This window comes from Rhynchophorus ferrugineus, unplaced genomic scaffold, assembly GCF_030347505.1.
Source record: "Rhynchophorus ferrugineus isolate W39M unplaced genomic scaffold, kcgeb_rfMv2 rfM4, whole genome shotgun sequence".
Lineage (NCBI taxonomy): Eukaryota > Metazoa > Arthropoda > Insecta > Coleoptera > Curculionidae > Rhynchophorus > Rhynchophorus ferrugineus.
In genome coordinates, this window is record NW_027472583.1 from 14224459 (window position 1) to 14246613 (window position 22155).

The 22155-nt window shown below is 30.3% G+C and overlaps 1 protein-coding gene across 2 annotated transcripts in view; it reads right to left on the minus strand.

The window, feature by feature from the left end:
* Positions 1-18942, minus strand: part of LOC143195221 (facilitated trehalose transporter Tret1) — a 43615-nt gene extending 24673 nt beyond the window's left edge. The window contains exon 1 of one of the 2 annotated variants that reach the window (XM_076402204.1): positions 18410-18942. In XM_076402204.1, coding sequence (XP_076258319.1) covers positions 18410-18430 — 21 coding nt within the window. In that variant the 5' untranslated portion in view covers positions 18431-18942. Of the gene's footprint in view, positions 1-3557; positions 3649-18409 lie in introns of those variants that run through there. The other variant, XM_076402205.1, reaches the window with a different exon arrangement.
* Between the last annotated feature and the right edge of the window lie 3213 nt (positions 18943-22155).

Here is a 22155-nt window from a genome sequence, read left to right on the forward strand (position 1 = left end):
GATTAAGTGATATAAATGTGTGACCAACCGATGTATTTTCTGGAAATACTGTTTATAACTGATTATATTTCTCAATTAAGTCATCATCATTTACAGTCTTTTTATATCGTTTTTTTATTGATGATGTAGATAAGATTTACGTTAATATCGAGTGTTTGATTTTAAACATATTTTTGTTAATTTTTTAGATTAATAGATAGATTCGAAATAATATTTATATCAATTTATTGAAATAGTGTGTCTATATCATAAATTATATTGTCTACGGTTTTTAATATGCATATAAATACATCGGTTTCAGTCACGTCGACCTCTTGGATTTTTTGGTGACTCCATCTACAGCATAATGCGGAGCCACTGAATATTTTAATGAATATGTTTGGAAATTTGTGAAGTCTCTGAAGCAATGAGGGAACAACTTCGAAGTAGTGTCACAAATCAGTAAATTAGATGCTTGCATGTTGATAATATTTTTTAAGGAAAAAACTGGTAATATTTTTTTTCATTGTTTAAACAAGAAAACAAACAAACTTATTCAATAAAATAATTTCTCAAATTCCAAATATCTAAATGGCATTTCTGACACCAGCAAATATGGATGCTTTTTAATGATTCAAATAATTAGGAATAGATATTTCCTTGCCATTCGCGTAAATAAACTTTTTCATGATTGAAGAGATAATAACAAAACCAAGGATTGGGAAATAGATAACCCCATCTAAATATATACGAGGACCGAAAGCTCCCTTTTAGAAGTATTATGTAATAAAATTGAAGATTGTGCTAGAAAATAAATATATAGGACATCAGCAAGTACCGATTCTTGAAGTAGTACAGACACTCTACCACAACTGCTTCAATTACATAATTAGGTATAACTTTTGGACCAGAGAAAAAGAGAGCCAGAACGAAGACGAGAACTTCAATCCACTTGTCAAGATTGGTTCTAGTATTCGGGTTTGTGCATGGTGGCAGCACTGCGCTCTTCTAACGGCTGTGAGCTGACAACGTTTCATTAAACATCATTTGGAACTAGTTTTGTGCTACGATTGGACTTCGAAATTGTTTTGTAACATCTTGTATAGAAATGTACACTTTTCATTTTCCGCGCCATTATTATGGAGATAATAAAAAAATCATGCTACTTTTACTCTATGAATATCGTCGACAGAAATGTAAAAAACACACATTAGCACAGTTTTATCTGACGCATCACCAGTGTTTACCAGTGTGTTTATTCCTCCAACATTTGGGTGACATAAGCAACGAGGAAGCTCTCCTTGCTGTATCAAGATATAGGACGAAGGCATGTTGTACGATTACTGTTGGACCCTAATGCGTTATACGTCCCATGAAGTATAAAATACTCTATATCTAGACTTTTTTGATTTTTTTGAATCGATAAATGGCCATTAAAGGTCAAAAATAGTAAAATAATGATTTTATTGAATAATTGAACCAACTTTAAAAAATGGACTTCTGACTGGGTTTAGTCCCCAAATATGCCTTATAAACAGCTTTTGGTTGTTCGGGTTCAAGACCGTGAATCCTTATGTAGTTCGATTTAAAATTTTTATTGAAGCAAAGAAATCACTAATACGTCATAGTTATGTTGTTGACAGATGTCAAATCTTACTATTTGACGTTAGAAATCAGACAATATTACATCACTTAAGAGGTGTCCCATTTTCTTTTGAACGTAAATACTTATTTGCATATTTAATACATTTAATATATTATATGTAATACATGTATTTTTAAAATTAATATATTTAACATATGGATTGATAAAAATATTTTACCAAACTGAATTTCAATATAAATAAAAACTTATATATGACAAATGAACGTGACGCATTTTTTTGTTGTCAAACATGATTGATTTTTTTCAAAATCAATTAGTGGCTTAAAACTGAATTCAGTAGGATGAAGATTGTAATTTATAATCTATACAAGACGTCCTGAATGTAATATATATGGGGATTTACCTTTTCTTAATGATATACAAAGCTCGTTACACTTGTGGATAAAATGTTGCGGTTTTTTTACTTACGTGTTTTACATTTAATTATTAATCCCTAAAAATTAACCACTGTCTTACCATGATGTATTTTTCAGCGAACCAATTATTGAAGATCACGTATGACTGGTAAAACATATTAAATATAACAAAGTGTAAATATAGTATTAATAACTTTAAACTAACTTAAAATAATAATTTAAATGCTCATAGAAAATCCAAGAGATGTTGTCCGTGTTATTGTAAATTGTTTATTTTTGATAAGCATCACACATCGGTTGGTTGTCAAAGTCTCAGCTATATAAATCACATGGTTTAATTTTTATAAAAGGTCTACTAAGTAACTGTAAGGGTCGCGTTTGTGGTGTTCTAAAGTTTATACAAGGTTTAAATTTGGTCGAGGATATAGTTGTTTTTCTTTATATTTTGAGTTATAATTTTTGCTAGCACATATGTGCTTGTTGAAGTGGCTGAATTTTGTTAATGTAGAATCACCATAATAGATTTTGACATCAACCTGTCATATAAAGAAATCAAACAGTGTTAAATCACCTGATCTAGGAGGTTAACACCGGAGTCAGAGAGTACAGGATAAGAAAATGTTTGAGGCAGTATTGATACAGAAATAATTTGGTTATTATATTAAGATGTTCACTAAGGCCAACTTCACATTTGAAGAGAGCGAAGTGTTTTTGTTGGTAATGCTAACGCTTATGTCGTAAAACCTAACATTTTAATGGTACATATACTCAGAATGGTGTAAAATACGAATGCTATTTATATTGTTTACACTTACTTAAAATATCATCTCGTTTTTTCTATACAAGGATTTATTTGATTGTAGGTATAAGAGTTACGAATTAGTGCTTATCGTATCGCCCTCGTAGCGCAATGATATATTCGGCCCCAAAATGTTGATTTTAACTCGTTTTTTAACAATTAATATTCTGATTAAAATTCATGTTCTGGAAATGATTTAGGCAGACACCTTCGAAGATTTGATTAATGCCATTGTAATGATCTATCTAATAAATACCTACCGAATAAATATATCTAATAAATATTTGATACTGATAAGTTTGTTTTTAGTTTTCAATTTACAAACATAAGAGGTTTTACTCGTATTCATTAACAAGTGGATGAAAAAAATTGTACAAACTTAAATACGTACATACAGTAATAATCTGGAAAATTTATCAATTTATTTCCTAATAAATTGTGTGTGTGTGTCTGAAGAATAATTAATTTATTCGTTAGTTTCTAATTTTGTATGGGTCATGGTGTCAGAATATTTTATTTGTCATCATGTACGTGATATAATAAAATCGATTCTGTGAAATATAATTTCATTGTGAAATAGTACCCATGAAAAAACCTATACTGCTTTATTGATTCATCCTGTTATTAGCTAGCGAATTATAAAGTTGTTAGAAGAAATGGTAAAACCACAATGGAAATTTATTTATAAGAATTTATACAAAACGGTCAAATGTAGTAATGTCACCCTTTTTGCAAAATAGTAATTTAATGTACTTACCATCTAAATAACTCTTTAATCAATATCACCACCACTCAAACCAAATGTAAATCTGTGAATATTGTTTAAAACACAACAAACTGGGGTAATAAATCATAATCTAATCATTAACAACGCCAATAAAACCATAACAAGGTGTTATAATGTATCTCAAATATATCAAATTCTCAAAGCAGTAATAATTATTTCGTATGACCTTCTACCAAACAAGTAAGCAAACAAGCAGTATATAAAACAAAAATAAAATAGCAATTTTAATATATAATTGCAAATAATTCAATGTTTTGGATCATATATTTGATGCTATTAAATGGTAATGGTGATACAATTATCAGAAAGAACAAATTTGTGGTGGAAAGACTACTGATTATAGTGAGTAATTCTTCTTCAGTATTACTGGTAGCATCAACTATAATGCTTGTACCAATATAATAATAAGATCTAAAGGCGTCTAACAATAAATCCCATGACAAAGAATTTCTCCCAAATACGTTTTATATGTTTTATTATCTAGCCTAGATTGTTTGAAAGATTGGGGGTTTCAGCAAATGAATGAAGATCGAGTAAGTAAGTCAATTAACGTTATTATTAAGTTATTTAACTTGAATTAATCGATTTCTGAACACATTACTTTAACAAACTCGTTATACCCAATCAATAAACGAAATAAATCAAATTTTATGGAAGAAAATATTTATTGAGAATTATTGCAAATTAAATTGAGGTGTTAAGCAAAAGCTAAATTTACCAACACTTGGCAAAGAGTAACAGTAAATGTCCAACGTTAACATTTAAAAAAAATGGATGGAGTTGATCAAGTGATACTATCGTCCAAATGGAAAAATGTAATAATTCAGATAGGATATAATAATAATTCGGAATAAGTTTGCTATGTATTGTCGAAAAAATATCTGGGAAAATCTTGCGACGAAACAGTCCCAAAAGAGTAGGCAGGATTTATATCGAATCATGGATGTGTAGATAAGATTTTTGCACTCTTCAATAGTTTTTGGAGGAACCTATTAGGGGAGATATTTGGTATATAGATTGGGAAACACTATTCTCAAATGCTAGATATGGTTTCATGGTGATGATGATTGGTCAAGCCAATGTTAGTATATATAGGATAGGTTAGAAACCAGTAATCAATCATCAGACGAAATGGTCATACGCCTAATAAAGAGCATCACTGATTTTTAAAGTAGCATACGACTTGAATGAATGAATCAAATGCCAGCTAGTTTTAGTTTTCAAAGAATGTCGTAAGGAAATGTAAAAAGAAGAATGTAAATAATTTTTTTTTACTGCATATTAATTTTGGACTAATTAATATACATCATCGTTTAATTATATTTAAATTTAAGACCTTTAAATATTAAGTCAAACCTGAAAATGAACTCTTCGTTATGCTAGAGGTTTGTCATCTAAATGTGAAAATAAATAATTTTATATTGCGTTGTTTTTTATTTATATAAAGGATTTCAGTTACATGAATTTTTTTTATTTCATTAATCTTATTAAAATTAACCCGGATATATTTTATTGTCACATTTTTATCAGCTTGATTGAGAAATTAGCTTAGCGTTTTTATCAAATATAATCTGACTTAAATGCTTTAACAAATATCTCTAAAATGTTTATTAGTAATGCAATTAATTGTGCTTTGTTTCAAGTCGTTGAGATCATGTGATCATTAAGTTATAATTAATTATGAATATAAGTTGCTTAATGTAACTGTTTTACGGTAGCCTTTGGCGATGCACCTGGGTCAACGTCTGGAGGTATTTCTGTGATGCAACACCATAAATTAATTAGCACAAGAAGCAAATGAAATTTAATTAAAGTAGTTTATGAACGGTTATTTATGGAATTTGTGCTAATTAGTGGTACAGAATTACCATCTGTTCAAGTAAAAGTTAATTAAAAGTAGATTCATCTATAGAGCTGATTTAAATATCATATAAATCAACAATTTGCTGTTCTAAGATAATCTTTTTTTTTGTTTCTATTCGATTGAATTTGAATTCGATTTTGTTTCTCTATTTTAATACCCAGGAGTGATGCCTTTTTTGGACTACGACCCTAAAAAATAGAGATTTAACTTTATAGGAAATTTTGGGGAAATACTTCGCAACGTCCAACATGTAAATGTCGCTATATTTAACATATTACTTGTTTTAATCGCTATGCTAAGAGCCGCGAGGGGATCTGATTGGTTCATTTAGTTTCATGGTTTGTTTAACTATATTGTACGCCATTTTTGATGTGCGTTATATAGAGAACAGTATGGTCAGCTTTTTATAACGTTTATGGATTAAATTATTATTTTATTTTATTAGTGTATACAAGTTGGTAGTTGAAAAGCATTCTCGTACTAGAAAGTGTTGTGTGTCCAGATGCATAGCTAGTGAGGAAATGTATCATCGTTTTCCGTTAAAAAAATACCCGGCGATCTTTAAGAAATGGGTAGAAAACATTAAAAATGCTAAACTGGTTGGGATAACATGAAACAGATTTATGATCGTTTATGATACACTTAAACTTTCCTTTAAGTACTTATGAACAATTTAGTCATGGTGAAAATAATACTACAAGCCCAGAATATATACTAATGGAGGTGGATCAAAATGATATAGAAGGTAAATTAGAGGAGTCAATTATCTTACTATATTTGTAGTGCCTGTTTCCACCGTTCCAGACCCACAATCAGGGTGTTTGAAGCAAGTGGCATCGACACTTCAATAAACTCCAGAAGGAGATGGTAAAGTTTGCATTAATTCAACCAGTACCCCACTTTCTGCTCATTCCTATGGCTAATTATTTGACTCTATAACATCAGTCCTAGATGTTCCTATAGGAGCAAAAGTTTTACGTTGTACCGTAGTGTACATCTGAGGTTATTTAGTAAAACTTTTGAAAAATGAAATTGATTATGATCTCTGTTTACATACAATTAGTAATAAATCAGTAGACCGACAAATTGACTGATTTTATAGAGGCAAGACAATATCTCGTGGCCCAGACTCCAACAAAATTGTTTTATTATACTGCAGCAGGTCTTTGATCTATTTCTTTTATTTTATTCAGCGATTGGCACTTCAATAATATAATAAAATTTTTGTTAAATGTTAAAAAAAGGAGATTTAAAACCCTTCAACTCTAAATTTCATAATAATCTTTCATATAAAATATTAAAAGTAATAACAAGATGCGCTATATAATTTTGAGTAAACAGAATTTTAACAAGGGAAGACTCAAAGTTTGTTTTCAGTATAAGAAAACAAAAAACAGAACTCTGATAGATTCTATTAAAATGATGGCATTAAATAAATATGAAAAACGAAAAAGGACGGAAGAGATAATTTTGGTTTGCAATGTACCAACGCTTTTTGTTTATGGTTTTATATATATGTATATAATATTTATATTTTATAGATATATTTATTTGTACATTAAATTTATATTTATTTATTTATAAATATTATACTTTTGTTTATATTTAATTGAATTTTATTTAATAACTTTATTTCAGAAAAAAAATAGTTTTTTATTAAAATTTTATTGGTCAATTAAAGATGACGTCAAGGTTGTCACGTGCCAAACATTACTAATGAGCCAATCAAATGTCTTCGCAGTAAAATATTTCTCTTACAGGTACCTATAATGGAGATTTAAATTGACTAATCAAATTACTTGAATGGACAATTATGTCGCGCTCTGGATGTTGGGCAAAGCAAAACTTTTCAGCGGCGTCCCCTATTGAGTTACATCTCTATTACTCTATGACTATGACTTGAAAACATACATAACTCTATGACTTATGTATACCGTTGTTTCAACAATTACTTCTTCGTTTTAGATAGATTTATTTCCCTGGTCTGAGATCCTTTTGAAGTCCGCAAAAAGTTAGCATCACGGTGGGCTAATTCTGGAAAGTACGATGGGTGGAGGAGAAAGTTAAAATGATTTCTTTCAATTTAACCATAATCCATCAACCACCAACAAGAACATATCGTGTGTACATAAAATAAGTGGTTTAAATAATATAAAACATATATACAATATACATACAAGTCAGGCTAATTAGCTACAAAAATTACAGTTTGGTTTGTATAAAGTTTTAAAATAAAAAATGTGTGTTGAGGATAAAATAAGTTCTTCCAAACTGCAAAGTCCTTGATGATTGGTTTGATTATGAGGAGGAGATCAATGTGGATGCAGACTCAACTAATAGAAAGGGGTGATGGGACAGCTGACCTTGCTGTGCGATCTGCAAAATACTTCCTGTGATCCTATAGAAGGAAGGATTTTTAAGGAATGAGTTCTTGATCCAAGAAACACTCGGATAAGTTATTTTACATTTATTAAGTAGTAAATTTATAGGACTCGGTTGATACTTTTGTATAGGCTTTTGAAGATCGTAAAAAGTTGGACAATCAATATTGGTCTCTTGTACTCAAGGCATTTGGGAGACCTCTGGAGGATTTGAGGTCATTAGTATAGACGTGCAAGCAAGAGCCTTCTTTGAGATCGCATCGATAGAGGGAGTTGGTGAATGGCATAGTGAAGGTCCAAGAGGGAAATTGGAAATTTCCTTTCTATTACATACGTATAGATAAGGAAACTGTTACTAAATCAAGAAACAGATATTTTCTATAATGAAGGAGGTGAGAGAGGAATAATTAGACATTAGAGGAAGACAGGTTAGAGTAGAATGGTAGGGAAAGCGGTAGGGTATGTGATCGGTATTCTTAACACCATTATGTGTCACAGGGAACATTTGAAAGAAGATTATTTATTGATGACCATTCATAATGGCGTACATGGACCTTTTAAATTAAAAAAGGGAACTTCGAATACCTGCCACACACCTTGTTTCAATTTATTTGTTTTTAAAGAAATCTTTTAAAACCTTCTTAATGACATTCGCTTTTAAAATATTGAAGTTATTTGCGCAAAATTTGCATTTTGTTTTGATGATGACTCGCATGATGCCATCTGGCAACAATTAATACTTTAACACTGTCAGCTGATTTCCGTTTTTAATTCTTGATGATGCATTTAACAGCCGAAATATTAAAATTAAATGTTCTAGTCGTGAATCGTGTTCATTTGAATTGGACAGTGGAAGGTCATTGAAATATTTATTTTTTTATTCGTATCAAACTGTGACACATCCAATCTAATAATTCATGTTGATGTAAAGTGTGTAATTTTTTTATTGTCCCTTTCTAGATATTATATTTTAAATAAAAACATAATTTCGATAATTTTAAATAGCTTTTGGATTTTATTATTCCACATTTATTGGTTTGTTTATGACAATATATGTTTTTCCGTATTTACATAATGCTATTTCGAATTAATTTATTTTTTATTCACAACCTACAGGTTTATAATAATATTTTTGAAATTAAACATGTATATTTAATTTTTACGAACTGCTGTATTTCAATAAGTGATAAGACTAAACATAATTCTAAGCAATACAGTGTTTAATACAATGCTGATATATTTTTGAGGTTTAAAATGAATTATAACCGATAAAATTGCTTTTTCTGTAAATGCCATTGTTGTTGGTTTGTTTATTTATGGGGATTAAAATAGTCAATGCACGTTCTCAAAATTTATGACAACAGCATGTGTGACATTAACTTAGAATTTTGTTTCATAACTTTTGCCGTTTTGTAACCTGTAATTATTGTCGCTAATGTTTCAAAAACTCAACATACTTCCAAGAAATGTATATATATATATATATATATATATATATATATATATATATATATATATAACCAATCAAATTAATTTTTTTGTAATTGCCATTGTTGTTGTCTGTAACTTCTGTAACCTGTTAATTAAAAATTGTGTAAATTATTATCACTAATGTTTTGAAGAATTTTGTAGCCATTTAACAACAGTGTCGAGCAGTACCAACACAAATCGAATTTTGCAGTGATAAGAAAGATATAAAGTGCATGCAGTGATTATAAGTGCAAATAATATCAGGTTTTTTTAATGCGACTGTATTGAACCGGCTTGGTTGATGCAGTGGTAAAGGCGACAGGACGATCCTCCTGCTGTTGTTATACACGTGGGTTCGAATCCTGTTGGGGTATGGTCGTAAATGTATGTTTGTGATTGTTTAACATTTATGATTGTCTCTACATAACAGTGCAAAATCCGACAAGGAAAATGATCCCAATCACGCCAGTAACCAGGCCGGGTAAGACCGGATGTCTTCTGGAATGATCTCCAAGTTGGCAATCCGCTAGTCGGTAGGCTTAATGCCGTGGACTGTGGTTCGGAGCCCACGTTAATAATTATGTCCAACCCAGATAAATCATAGTTGGTAAAAAGGAAACCCTAAAATATTTTTAAAAATGCATCTGTATTTTAGTTTAATTTTCATTTAATTTCATTAGCGAGATATGTGCATCAGCCTCTAGCGATTTCTGTTGAAGAACAGCTATTCTATGTGACTTAAAAATTTTAATCAAGGTTTTTATAGAACATTTATTGTCATATTACAAAAACCTTTATGTTAAGTACCTATCTCTATATTGCCTAATAGTACTATTTAGATATTGCTCCCAAATATCTGTGTTATCTCTTAATTTTTTAAGATTCAGGTACTCTTTGCTAATCTTTATAAGACTTCATAAAATTAAATTAAATATACTAATTATAATTATTAAAAAAACAAGGATATCTCATTTCCATAATTTCGTTTGGTTTAAAGTAAAAAGAAAGTGGGTTTTTGTTGAAAAAATTTTTTTGTGACAACTTTTTCAGACTAATATTATACGTAAATGGTAGTGTATTTTCTTCGAAACTACCCTTTTTACCGATTCAATACCGTGAATATCGTCGTGATTGGAATGTCAACTGTAAAACAAAGCATTTATATCTTAAATGTATTTATTTTATGTTGATAACTGTATTTTAAGAATCACTGTGATAAAACAGTGTGTGTGAAATAATATACCAGCATAAAAGTTAATTGCTATATATATATATATATATATATATATATATATATATATATATATATATATATATATATATATGGAAATCGTTTATTTTATATTTTAAACGAAAGAAAACCGTAAATAAAATTACTGCTTGTAGTTGAATGATGAACAAAACTCTAGAATTCGACGTGTGAATGTGTTGGTAGGAATAATTAAATGATATTTCAAAGTGCAAGATTTTTTATCTATTTTAACATAATTCCTCTACACTGAGTGGTGGTCAGTATGTTTATAGTTGTAAAATGTAAACAGCTTGATGTACCTTGTAAATGCTGGGATGTTGGTATAAATATGTTATAGGGTACACAAATAAGTTTTGTTTTTTTTTTTTTGTAATTTTGAAACTTATTTAAATATTTAAATATTTTCCGTAATTAAATGATATATTTTTAAGGTAGTATACCGTTTTTGAGTTCCTCCTTGTCTTTTGAGGCGGTCCTAGAATCCACCTAAATTTTAAACATTTCATAAGATGTATACGAAGCGAAAGTATATATGGCGAATGCGGCGGTTTGGCTTGATGGCTTTCTATGTATTTTCATGTGTATTTTCCCGGATTTTTCAATGTCTAACCGAACATTTCCATATTCCAAAAGTATGAATTTTAATTAACATTTGAAGTTTAGTGATTTCAAGTGTTCAGTAAACACTTGAAGGTTATGCTATTGACAAATGTCCAGTAGTATAATGTGATATTGTGTGATGTTAGGTCTTTTGGTTTGTTTGGTTGGTTTCGATGGTTAAACATAAGATAATTTTGGTCTTGAACGTCTTTTATTTCAGGTATCTTAGTATTTTTATTGATTTTTTAGCCGGTAGGATTTTAAGGATGTCTATTATATTAATATATAATTAATATAATAAAGTTATAATTAAACACACAATTATTTTTTAAATAATCATTATTGACCAAAATACGAATAGTACTGGCTTCAAAGTTGACATGTATTGGCAGACGTTTCGGAATTGTACGAATTTCATCCTCAGGGCGAGAATTTTGATACCGAAATCCTACTAATCCAGAAATCCTATTAGGAGAGTGAGTAAGTGTTAAGTACCCTGCTTTCTCACGCCACGTTGAATAATTAAAAGTCTTGGCGATGGTATGCCAAACATATCTTATAGATTTTGTCTTTTTTTAAGAGTATCTTGGTGTTTATTCTCAAAATCCCCTTGATGGAGTGGCCAAAAATACTGACTTTATTGAAATGAATATTGTGAGCTATAGTCTTTTCAAAATAACAGTGCTCATGAGCATTTAGTTAAAATGTGTCAGATTGATTCACGGCCAATATAGCAGGTAGACTTTTTGATGAATTAACCTAGCATCATCACTAGTATCATTTAATTTACACAGAGAGAACTCGTTATCACGTCGATATCGAGCACCAGTAACAACTACTTCTTGGCCAGCCTCATTTTCGAAGAAATAAGGTCCTTCAACCCAAAACACGTACCAAACAATCACACGTTGTGGGTGTTTGTGGATTCCTTGAACCTCAAATACTGCAATTTTGACGTTTAACAAAACCACCAAGAAGAATTTTGGTTTAGTTGTTTAGGATCGATTTTGCCAATATATTAATATCATCAACTGATCCAGCTCTCCTACGTTTTTCTGGCATCCCCTTCAAGTTTTTATTCAAATTATAATTTCTACAAAATTATACATAAGCAGTGGCCACTACATTTTCATTATTTATAAAATTAAAATGCTCCACACACTAAAATTGAACTGACGGTTGTCAAAAATTTTACCGCACAAGGGGCGGTAAATTCAAAACTTTTACAGTATACATTTTGGGACACCCTTTACAATTATTCGATTGCAATAACTGGTTAAACCAAACAGAACGAAAATAGTTTTAAATATTGACACAGCATATTAGCAACATGGTAACGTACACTTTTTTTTATTAGGAACATTCTTTCATGACTAATTTTGCTTGGAAATGGTTACGTGTCTTCCTCAAAACGACAATTTTTAACCGGTTCGTTAATGTGCATCGAACTGTAAATTATTCGGAACGCGCAAAATGCATCTGAGCAGCGCTCTGCGTTTCCAACATACCATTAAATGAAATCCGTCTGTTCTCATCGACCCGATTTTATAAAAAACAGAACCGAAGAAAGTAAATGTAGCCGAGACAGCATGTCCACAAAAGAAAACTCACAGACCGAGAAGGTGCTCGAAACCGTTTCTTTTTCAGTGCGCTAAGTCAAGGTATTCTGATGAAAATAAGCTAATAAATTGAACAATAAATTATTGGTATTGTGGACAAAAAGTTTGGTTAATATTTTTTGCATAGGCGTAGGAAATTCGATTAAATATCTCTTTTAATGGCTTACCTCAATTGCGCTTGATTTCTAAATATTAAGCGATAAATTACAATTATAACAGGCTTATAGTCAAGTATGTTTTTACACATATATTTTAATATTTCGATGTTATTTTACCACAAAAAAAAAGAATTTTGTATAAGGCTCAAACAACTGTAATGAAGAACAAATAAAGATATTTTGAAGCCATTGTGGACTTATGGTGTATAACCCATGGTATGTTAGAAGTAAGGACATCTAAAATATGCAAGTGTACTAACGGTCAGCAGAAGAATTAAATGGTTTGGGAAGACACCAAGATAGACTGCATGAATATAAAAGCGGTTGTAGGTACTACAAATGCTCGACAACAATGGACTTACCTGGAGGTTGAAAAGAGAAAAATCCTTCGAAAGTTATATGTGAAAACTGTACCCTTTTTCAAAACTTGTCGAGTGCACCAGTGGGAGCATATCAATCAATCACGAATTAATTTTGTATCTGATATCCTAGATTTAGGCTTTAAGAATAATATAAATGAGAAATTATATAGTTGTAATATGTATGTCATGTGTTTTTTAATAAAAAAAACCTTGCCACTTTTCAACGTCTTTTCGGTCTTCGGTAAAGCTGGCTTCAAAAAAGACTTGAAAAAACCACTTGGTTCAATTTTTTACTCAGAAATATCAATTCTATAAATTCTACCTTGCTAGAAAAGATGGCCATCAAAACGGTACATTATTATTGATTAATGTTTGAAATTTGTAAGAATAAATTCCCTTTGAGAAAAACTTCTTAAGAAATAATTTTTCTTCAACGAATATCTTTAATTTAAACTAATTTGAACAGAAAGATAAAATGTTGATACAAAATAGTTGAATTGTTTTAGAGTTTTGCATCAGGTAGAAAAAATATGAAAATTAAATCATTACTATATAACAGAGTCATTACGAGTTAACCGAGTGTAGTAAAAATACTTTTATATTTTTAGATTTCCCATAATTTTTTACTATGATTAGATAATCCATTGTTAAAACAATGGAATTCTGTGTCCATATGATGGTGATCATATTGTGTGAAGAAGTATCAATATGAAAATATAAATTGTTAATTAGTTGGACTGTAGTTCTAAATGAGAATACAACAAATACGTATTATAAATTAGAATAAAACTGAAAGCTGACTACTTCTAAAACTGAATATACTATATAATAGTTTTAAGTGTTGCGATTAGTTTCATAGTGTTATTAGTGACATGTATTTGTTAAAATGCGAAATGTATCTTAAGCATTAAATCCTCAGTGGTTTTGTTCATATTATTACTTTTGTTGATTTTATTTGAAGAATTCTATTCAAATGAAGAAGTCCATGATTTTAAAATTTAAAAGTGACAATTTTGATGCCAATGTAGCATAATCGTCTGAAAGACCAAAAAAGTTCTAAGGCAAAGTACTTTGAGGAAGCTCATGGCAATTGATGGCTAAAAACCCAAATCTAAAAAGTCACGGGTTAGTGCACTACAGCCATCCACATAGACACCGAAGCGTAATATTTATAGCCATAAGTCTCCTTGTGCAAATATGAACTATTAAAATTGATCGATTTTATTACTCCAGATGCCTGCCGACATAAATTAAACGACAATTAATAAATTAAAGTGACAAACTGTTACAAAAAGAAATAGAAATAGCAAGTAACAGGCGTAAAGCTATATAATGATTGAATCAAACCCACTAAAATCAACATCATCAGAAAGATAGAAAAAAAAAAGAAGTTGTAGAATATGATGGAAGATTTTTTTTTAATAATTGCCTTTTTAAAGTGAAAAATGCTCAGAATATATGCAAGTACCCAATATTTACAATATAACTTAGATTTAACCGCTAATTTTATTTAAAATAGTCAGCAATTAATCAATACAGCTGGTAGGAAGGGTCCAGGTCTTGAAGAATCACATTTCTTATATATAATCAAATTATTGTTAAAGAAAACATGTTAATGTTATTTAATGAAATATTGTTATTACTTAACACAACGTTGTATTTAAGTAAACATTAATCTATAGTGAAAAAAAATTCTATATATTTTATATACTGAAAATAGTGCTAGTCACAGGCGGATAACCAATTTGGAAACCATCTCAGAAGACATCCAGTATTACAAGCGTGACTATGGTGGTACTGTGTTTTTTTGAATTTTTAATTATTGCTAATGAACAATTATAATTACATATATAAATCGCCGGTTTGGTAGGCGCAGTGGTGAAGGTGACAGGACGACCCTCCTACTATTGCTATGGTTGTTGGTTTGAATCCTGCTGAAACAGGGTAGTAAATTTATACTTGTGATTGATTATAATTGTCCAAAGAGGAAAAATGCAAAATCCGACAAGGTTCCCAATCACGCCATTAACCAGGCTGGGTAAGACCAAAAATCTTCTGGGACGATTTTTAAGCTGATCACTCGTCAGTGTGTAGATTTAATGCTGAGAACCTTCTTTCCAGATAAACCCTAGTGGGTCAAAAATGGAGAAATACATATATATATATATATATATATATATATATATATATATATATATATATATATATATATATATATATATATATATATATATATATATATATATATATATATATATATATATATATATATATATATTCGTTCGATTCCCTATCGAGTCGGCGATTATTGCAACAGTAGAGGAAGCGTCCAGTCGCCTTGACCACTACATTATAAAGCTGGCTGACATTCATTTCATTTTATTTTATAGCTTTCGACTAATACTATTCTTATTATTAGTTTATTTATTACAATACTGCATTATTATAACTTCAATGCTGTTTCGTAAGTTTACGGTTAATTATGAGACACTTTATTCATTCACTTCCTGAATGTAACGTTATATATCAGAAGCGAATGGTTTTATTAAAAGGAATCATTGAAAAAAATTAGAGTGCACATATAAAAAAAGTAATTTTAAAATTCTTGAAATGAATTAAAAAAAAAAGATGACGAATTATACAATATATGTCCTTCCTAAGAATCTGCAGTCATTATCTAAAACGATATATGGGAAATCTTTAAGGTAAGGCAATAGATACATTCCAGTATCTTAATAAATAAAGGTCAGTCAATGATATTTTAAAAGTCCTGACCGGATCTATTATATATATATATATATATATATATATATATATATATTATAAGGGGTTATAAATATTGCTGAGATATATTTTACAATATCTAAAGAAAAATAACCATATCAATGGGATCTAGAGGAGATATTTGTGCTCGTGTGGTTTCACTCACTTTAATCTTCTGATTTCCTACGCATTATCTATTAGTTAAATTGCTTAAACATTACTTTGATTTAATAAAGGTGTTTTAAATAATTTTTTTAAATTATTTTTTGGATAACTGCGTAGATCCATTTGATTTCGAGGTTCTGGTGTAATTTTCTATTGGTGATATATTGCTAAGCCTTCGTAATTATTTGTAGAACATTGTTTTGGCAGCGTAGGAGTGTTGGTCGGCTTGGTGACTTAGTGCAACCCAGTATTTCACCTCATAAGTCCGAGTAGGCTTTATAATTGATCGATAAATCAATCTCTCTGATCTTAGATCAAGTTGGGTGTAATTTCCGACTAACCAGTACAATTCTTTGTTCAACGTGATGCCTCTAAGTAAACCTACCACTGAGATGGATGACAAGTTATTTGCTGATTCTGCTTGGGGAATGGTTTTTGTCATTTCGCCGCAACGCAAACTTGATATGAACAAATTAGGAGAGGTTAAGGTTTATTTTCTAGTCTCTGGTCTATTTGTGGATTTTGTTGACTATCTTATGTATATTTTTTTATAACTATAAGCTTTTGTCATAATGACATGATAGAAAATGAATGTCTTCAATCTGTTGTGTCTTCAATGTGTTGTTCATTTGTATACCGTTCTGAACTTGAGGAATTGGAGTGAGACAAAATTACTCTGTTTGACCTAAGCAATGAAAGAAAAAGGGCCAGACAAGAATAAACAGAATAATAGATTATGATTTTGCGACAAGACAGGACAGTGTCGCGTGCTGCAAAGTCAGGTAAAACTTGTATGGAAATATTTAGATGGAGATTCTTGCCGTTATATTTATCAGACACTGACATTTCCAATAATCGGTTGTGCAAAAGAAAAACTCCAAAATTATTTAATTTTTATTTGGTTAAATAATATGTAGTTCTAAGGAAGATAATATTTATCAATCTACCGATGATTTTAGCTTAAATCATTATTGACATTAAACAAGTACCATGAGAATGTTTCAACAATTATGAGCTGTCGTTATAATGTTGAATCTCTGTTGAAATTTTATTTCTTAAAAATTAATGATTGGATTCCCTTGAACACTATGCATTTATTTCAACGTTTTTTTCGATACATTGGAAAATTTATTGATCTCTGAAAATGCTTTTGTTGTCTTTGTTTCAGTTTTAATATAGGATTACAGAATGGTAAGATTAAATTTTGATGAATAAATCCGGATGAACTAGTGCTATGTGCGAAGGGAAAATGTCATGAAAAAAAAAAGTATTATTGGCTTCTTATGCCAACTAGACCAGCGCATACTTCCCAAATATTAATTGTTGTTGGCAGTTTGGCCTAGTAGAATGAATTCATGTTTCTTCATTCAACAACATCACGATTACGTCTTATTATTTTTTGATCAAAGTAGTTTTTCCATATATTTTTCATGTCGAATTGTTTGGTTCATATTAAGTATTTTTTTAAAAGCTCCTTGGGTGCCACCTTTCTACTGAAAACTTCTTGAAAAATCCTTTATGATTAAGAAACATATAAGATCAGATACATTTTTGCAACGAAGCGCAGAAATGCATAGATATTACTAGAATTACGCAAAAAAGAGTTATTATATCCTAAACCAGTATTCGCAAATTGAAATTGGTAGATATTTTTCACTATAACATTTTACAAACAATTGTTGAGGTAATAAAAAATTTAAAACTCATTTTGTCTCTATTGAAAATGGCTAAACAAAATGAATATATCTTAACCAATATCATATTGGCTGCATTTTATCCAATAGATTGCTAAGGATTATAAAAATTATTTGACAACGTGACGCAAAAATGAGGTTTTTATCTTAATAACTATATGAATTATTGTAAATCATTAAAATAATTAAAAAACTAAACCATTAATTAAGTACCTAATTCCAGCTATCTAAATTTCGATGTATACGTGCCAAGGAACATCAACTGTTAATTAAAGAAATATGTTTGATTCCTTTTATTAAATAAAATTATTTAAATTTTGAGTTCATCCTTTGGAACATTCTGTTAATTTTTTTAAATAGTCTGATTTATCCTGGTTTATAAATATATTTTTTATTTAAAAAAAAAGGATGATATATATAATGAAAATCAACAAAATATATTAATATTACGTGATAATAAGAAAAACAAAAATTATTCCTATTATTCCACTTACCAAAATATATTTCTTCGTCATTTTTCTCAGTTTTAAAACGGTCACACAAACTATTTCAATCACGCACTAGTTTTTTCGACAAACAAAAAAAATCAGACCAACGATGGGTTGTACGAATATATCCGATAGTCCGATTTGTTTTTTTCTCTACCTGTCTACCTGCGCCCTTCACAGCGCACTTGACCCTGCACGTTGCTTCTAAACAGTTGACGTTGCACCGGCCTACTACTCTTTACGATGTGAGTGAACTGGACCCTAGGCTGCAGCTTGGTCCGGTGCGTTAATGGGTCGTCCTGATGGTGGTGGCTAGTCAGTTTTTTGGGTAGTACAGCCGAACGGGCTGGAAGAATTTTTTAGAAACTCGTTTTAAAACAACCGATATCGCCGATCTTTCCTGTTACGCTCGTGTCAACACGAAATCGATATGACATTTGGTTTTCATTTGTTAATTAAAAACAAGAAAATTTTGTTTTGATTCTGACGGTTTAAATATCATGTCCCCATCAATGTTGTTGTTCGGATTGTAATCCTATATAACAGTATTAATGTGTGATTATATATATACATGCATATTAATTTATTAATCCAACTAATAACTAGTGAAATATATAAACTTTCCACTCAACAATTTTTACGGATACTTTCTGTTTACATTTCTTTGTTTTTATACGGATTCTAATTAACATTTGTTTCTAAATGTTCGGTGGAAATAATAATATTAAAGAAATTAACAATTAACATATCGTAAATAGTGTATGTATGAATAAAATTAAATATTAAATTAGGTGAACATAAGATTACAGAATGATAAGATTAAATTTTGATGAATAGATCCGGATGAACTAGTGCTATGTGCGAAGGGAAAATGTCATGATAAAGAAAGAAGTATTGATTAAGTTATTGGCTTCTTATGCCAACTAGACGCGCGCATACTTTTCAGATATTAATTGTTGTACGAATACACGTAAGTTTGTACGAAAGTACGTAAATGGTGTATGTATGAATAAAATTAAATATAAAATCATCTTTGAGTAATACATATATATATATATATATATATATATATATATATATATATGTATATATATATATATATATATATATATATATATATATATATATATAGTACTATGTTTATATATTCTTAATGAAAGTTGAAAAACAATCTGATTACAAAGCCTTATAAGAAAGTATAAGTTTTATACACATTTTAATATTCATGTATTTTAATCAACTATATTTATTTATGAAAATGCGAAGTATAACAAACTCTTAAACAACATACCCCAATTTAACTATACATTTTTATGGTTTTGGCATTTTCTGACAGAAGCAAACCATGGAGCGACCAAAAATGCTTTTCATACTTGAACTTGGTTCACGAAATTTGGCACTCGTTGGTGGTAACACAACCCTCAGTTTCTATACGACTTAAATCTATGCAATGATTTGCAGGCAAGTTAAATTTTAATCTGCGGATAACTAAAGCTAAAAGGAAAAAATAAAATGTCCTTTTTTATATATTGGGTTATGAGTGATTGCAACCGCAAGACAAAAAAAGTTATAGTTAAACAGGTCAATTGAAAAGTCCTCGGCCTACCATAATAAAACACATTTTTTTGGCAAAATTAGTTATTTTTATTCAACGTAATTCCATTCAAGGTTAATATACTGATTATAGTGACCCTCCAACTTTTCGATATCACTTTTGTAGTACGATTTGCCCTTTGCTTTAAAATAGGCCTCAGTTTCGACGATCACCTCTTGATTTGACGAACATTTCTTCCCAGCGAGCATACTTTTGCGATCTGAGACTAGGAAATAATAACTGGGAGCCAGGTCTGGAGAATACGGTGGGTAAGGACGCAATTCGAAGCCTAATTAATGGATTTTTTCCATCGTTTTCACTGACTTGTGACTTTTCTTCAAATGCGGCCGTTTTTCGGCGATTTCCTCCTTCAAACGGTCGAATAACGCTATGTAATAGTCGCTGTTGGTGGTCCTTCATTTTTCAAGATAGTCAATGAAAATTATTCCATGCGTATTCTAAAATACAGGCGCTATTACCTAGCTAGCCGACTGTTACGTTTTCTCATGTTTTGGAGCGGGTTCATCATGTGCAGACCACTCGGATGACTGTCGATTGGACTTCAGAGTGAAATGATGGATCCATGTTTTATCCATTGCCACATATAGACTCAAAAACTAGGGTTTATTACGCCTGATCATCTTCAAAGACTTCTGCGAATCATCAACTTGTTGTTTTTAATCAAAAGTGAGCTCGCGCGGCATCCACTTTGGACAGAGCCTTCTCACACCCAAATATTCGTGAATGATATGATGTACACGTTCAGTTGATATCTTTAGAGTGTTTGCTATTTCATTAAATTTGAATTACGGTCATTCAAAATTATTGTGTGAATTTTTTTAATGTTTTCGTCGGTAACAACCTCTTTTTAGAGTCCACTGCTTTCACCGTCTTCGGTGCTCATTGCACCACATCTAAACTTAGCACACCAATCCTTGATAGTTGATTTTCCTGGGGCAGTGTCCAGAAACTCGGCATCAAGCCAAGCTTTTGCTTCAACTGTATTTTTCCCTTCAAAAGCAATATTTTATCAACACGCGAAATTCCTTTTATCCATTTTTTTTCACAATAACAAAAGTTGCTTCATTCAAAATGCTATAATTCACGAACTGATGATCAGACAGCTGTCAAGTTCATATACGAATCTTTTGAGGGTTAGGGTTAAATAAAAACATGGGTTTAATTCTAGCAGCGCCGTCCATGTGTCAGGCCGGGGACTTTTCAATTGACCTGTTATAAGCAACTGTTAAACAACATACCCCAATTTAACTATAAAATGTTATAGTTATGGTATATTTTGACAGAAGCTAACCATGGGGCAATCAAAAATGCTTTTTATAAATGATCTTGGTTCAAGACACTTGGCACTCGTTGGTGGTAACACAACCTGCAGTTTCTATCATGGAATGTAATGTAATGTAATGGAATAAATCTATGGAATGATTTACAACCAAGATACATTTTAATTTGCGGGTAACTAAAACTAAAAGGAAAAAATAAAATCTTCTTTTTTATATATTGGGTTGTGAGTGATTGCAATCGCAAGACAAAAAAAAAGTTATACTCGGTTATCGTTGCTATCAAAATTTGAGCATCATTATCATCATTATGAAAAATTATCTGTGGTAAAAAATACTCAATCATTTAATTAGACTATTCTACCTGACGTATTCGCCCAATATTGCTCCTTCTGATTACTAATTGTCTCGGTCAGTGTGATTTGGTAAATTATCAGTCCAGTACTTTTACAAAAGTCGAAAATTGTCTTCAAATTTGGATAGTTGTAATTGAAAGTATTTTTTGTAATGAGAAAAGTTGGAACTAGCGATAAACAATGCTTGGATTAATAGGAATGTGTTGAATGTCATATTATTTCATGTCATTATTTTAAGAAATCAAGAAAGGGAAAAACAACTTGATAACGATTTGGCTTTATTTATCATTTTGTTCTACAATCACCGGAAAACAACTATTAGTCTTATGAGTAATTATTACAGCTACTCATTTCTAAATATTATCTATTTGAAATAGCAAAAATGAAATTACAGTAAACAAAAGCAGAACAATTTTCGTTTCCATTATGTTATTCAACATTTTTACAGGATATATGTCTCGTTTAACCCTTCCAGTTCCACATGCAGTAAAAAAATCCTTTCTA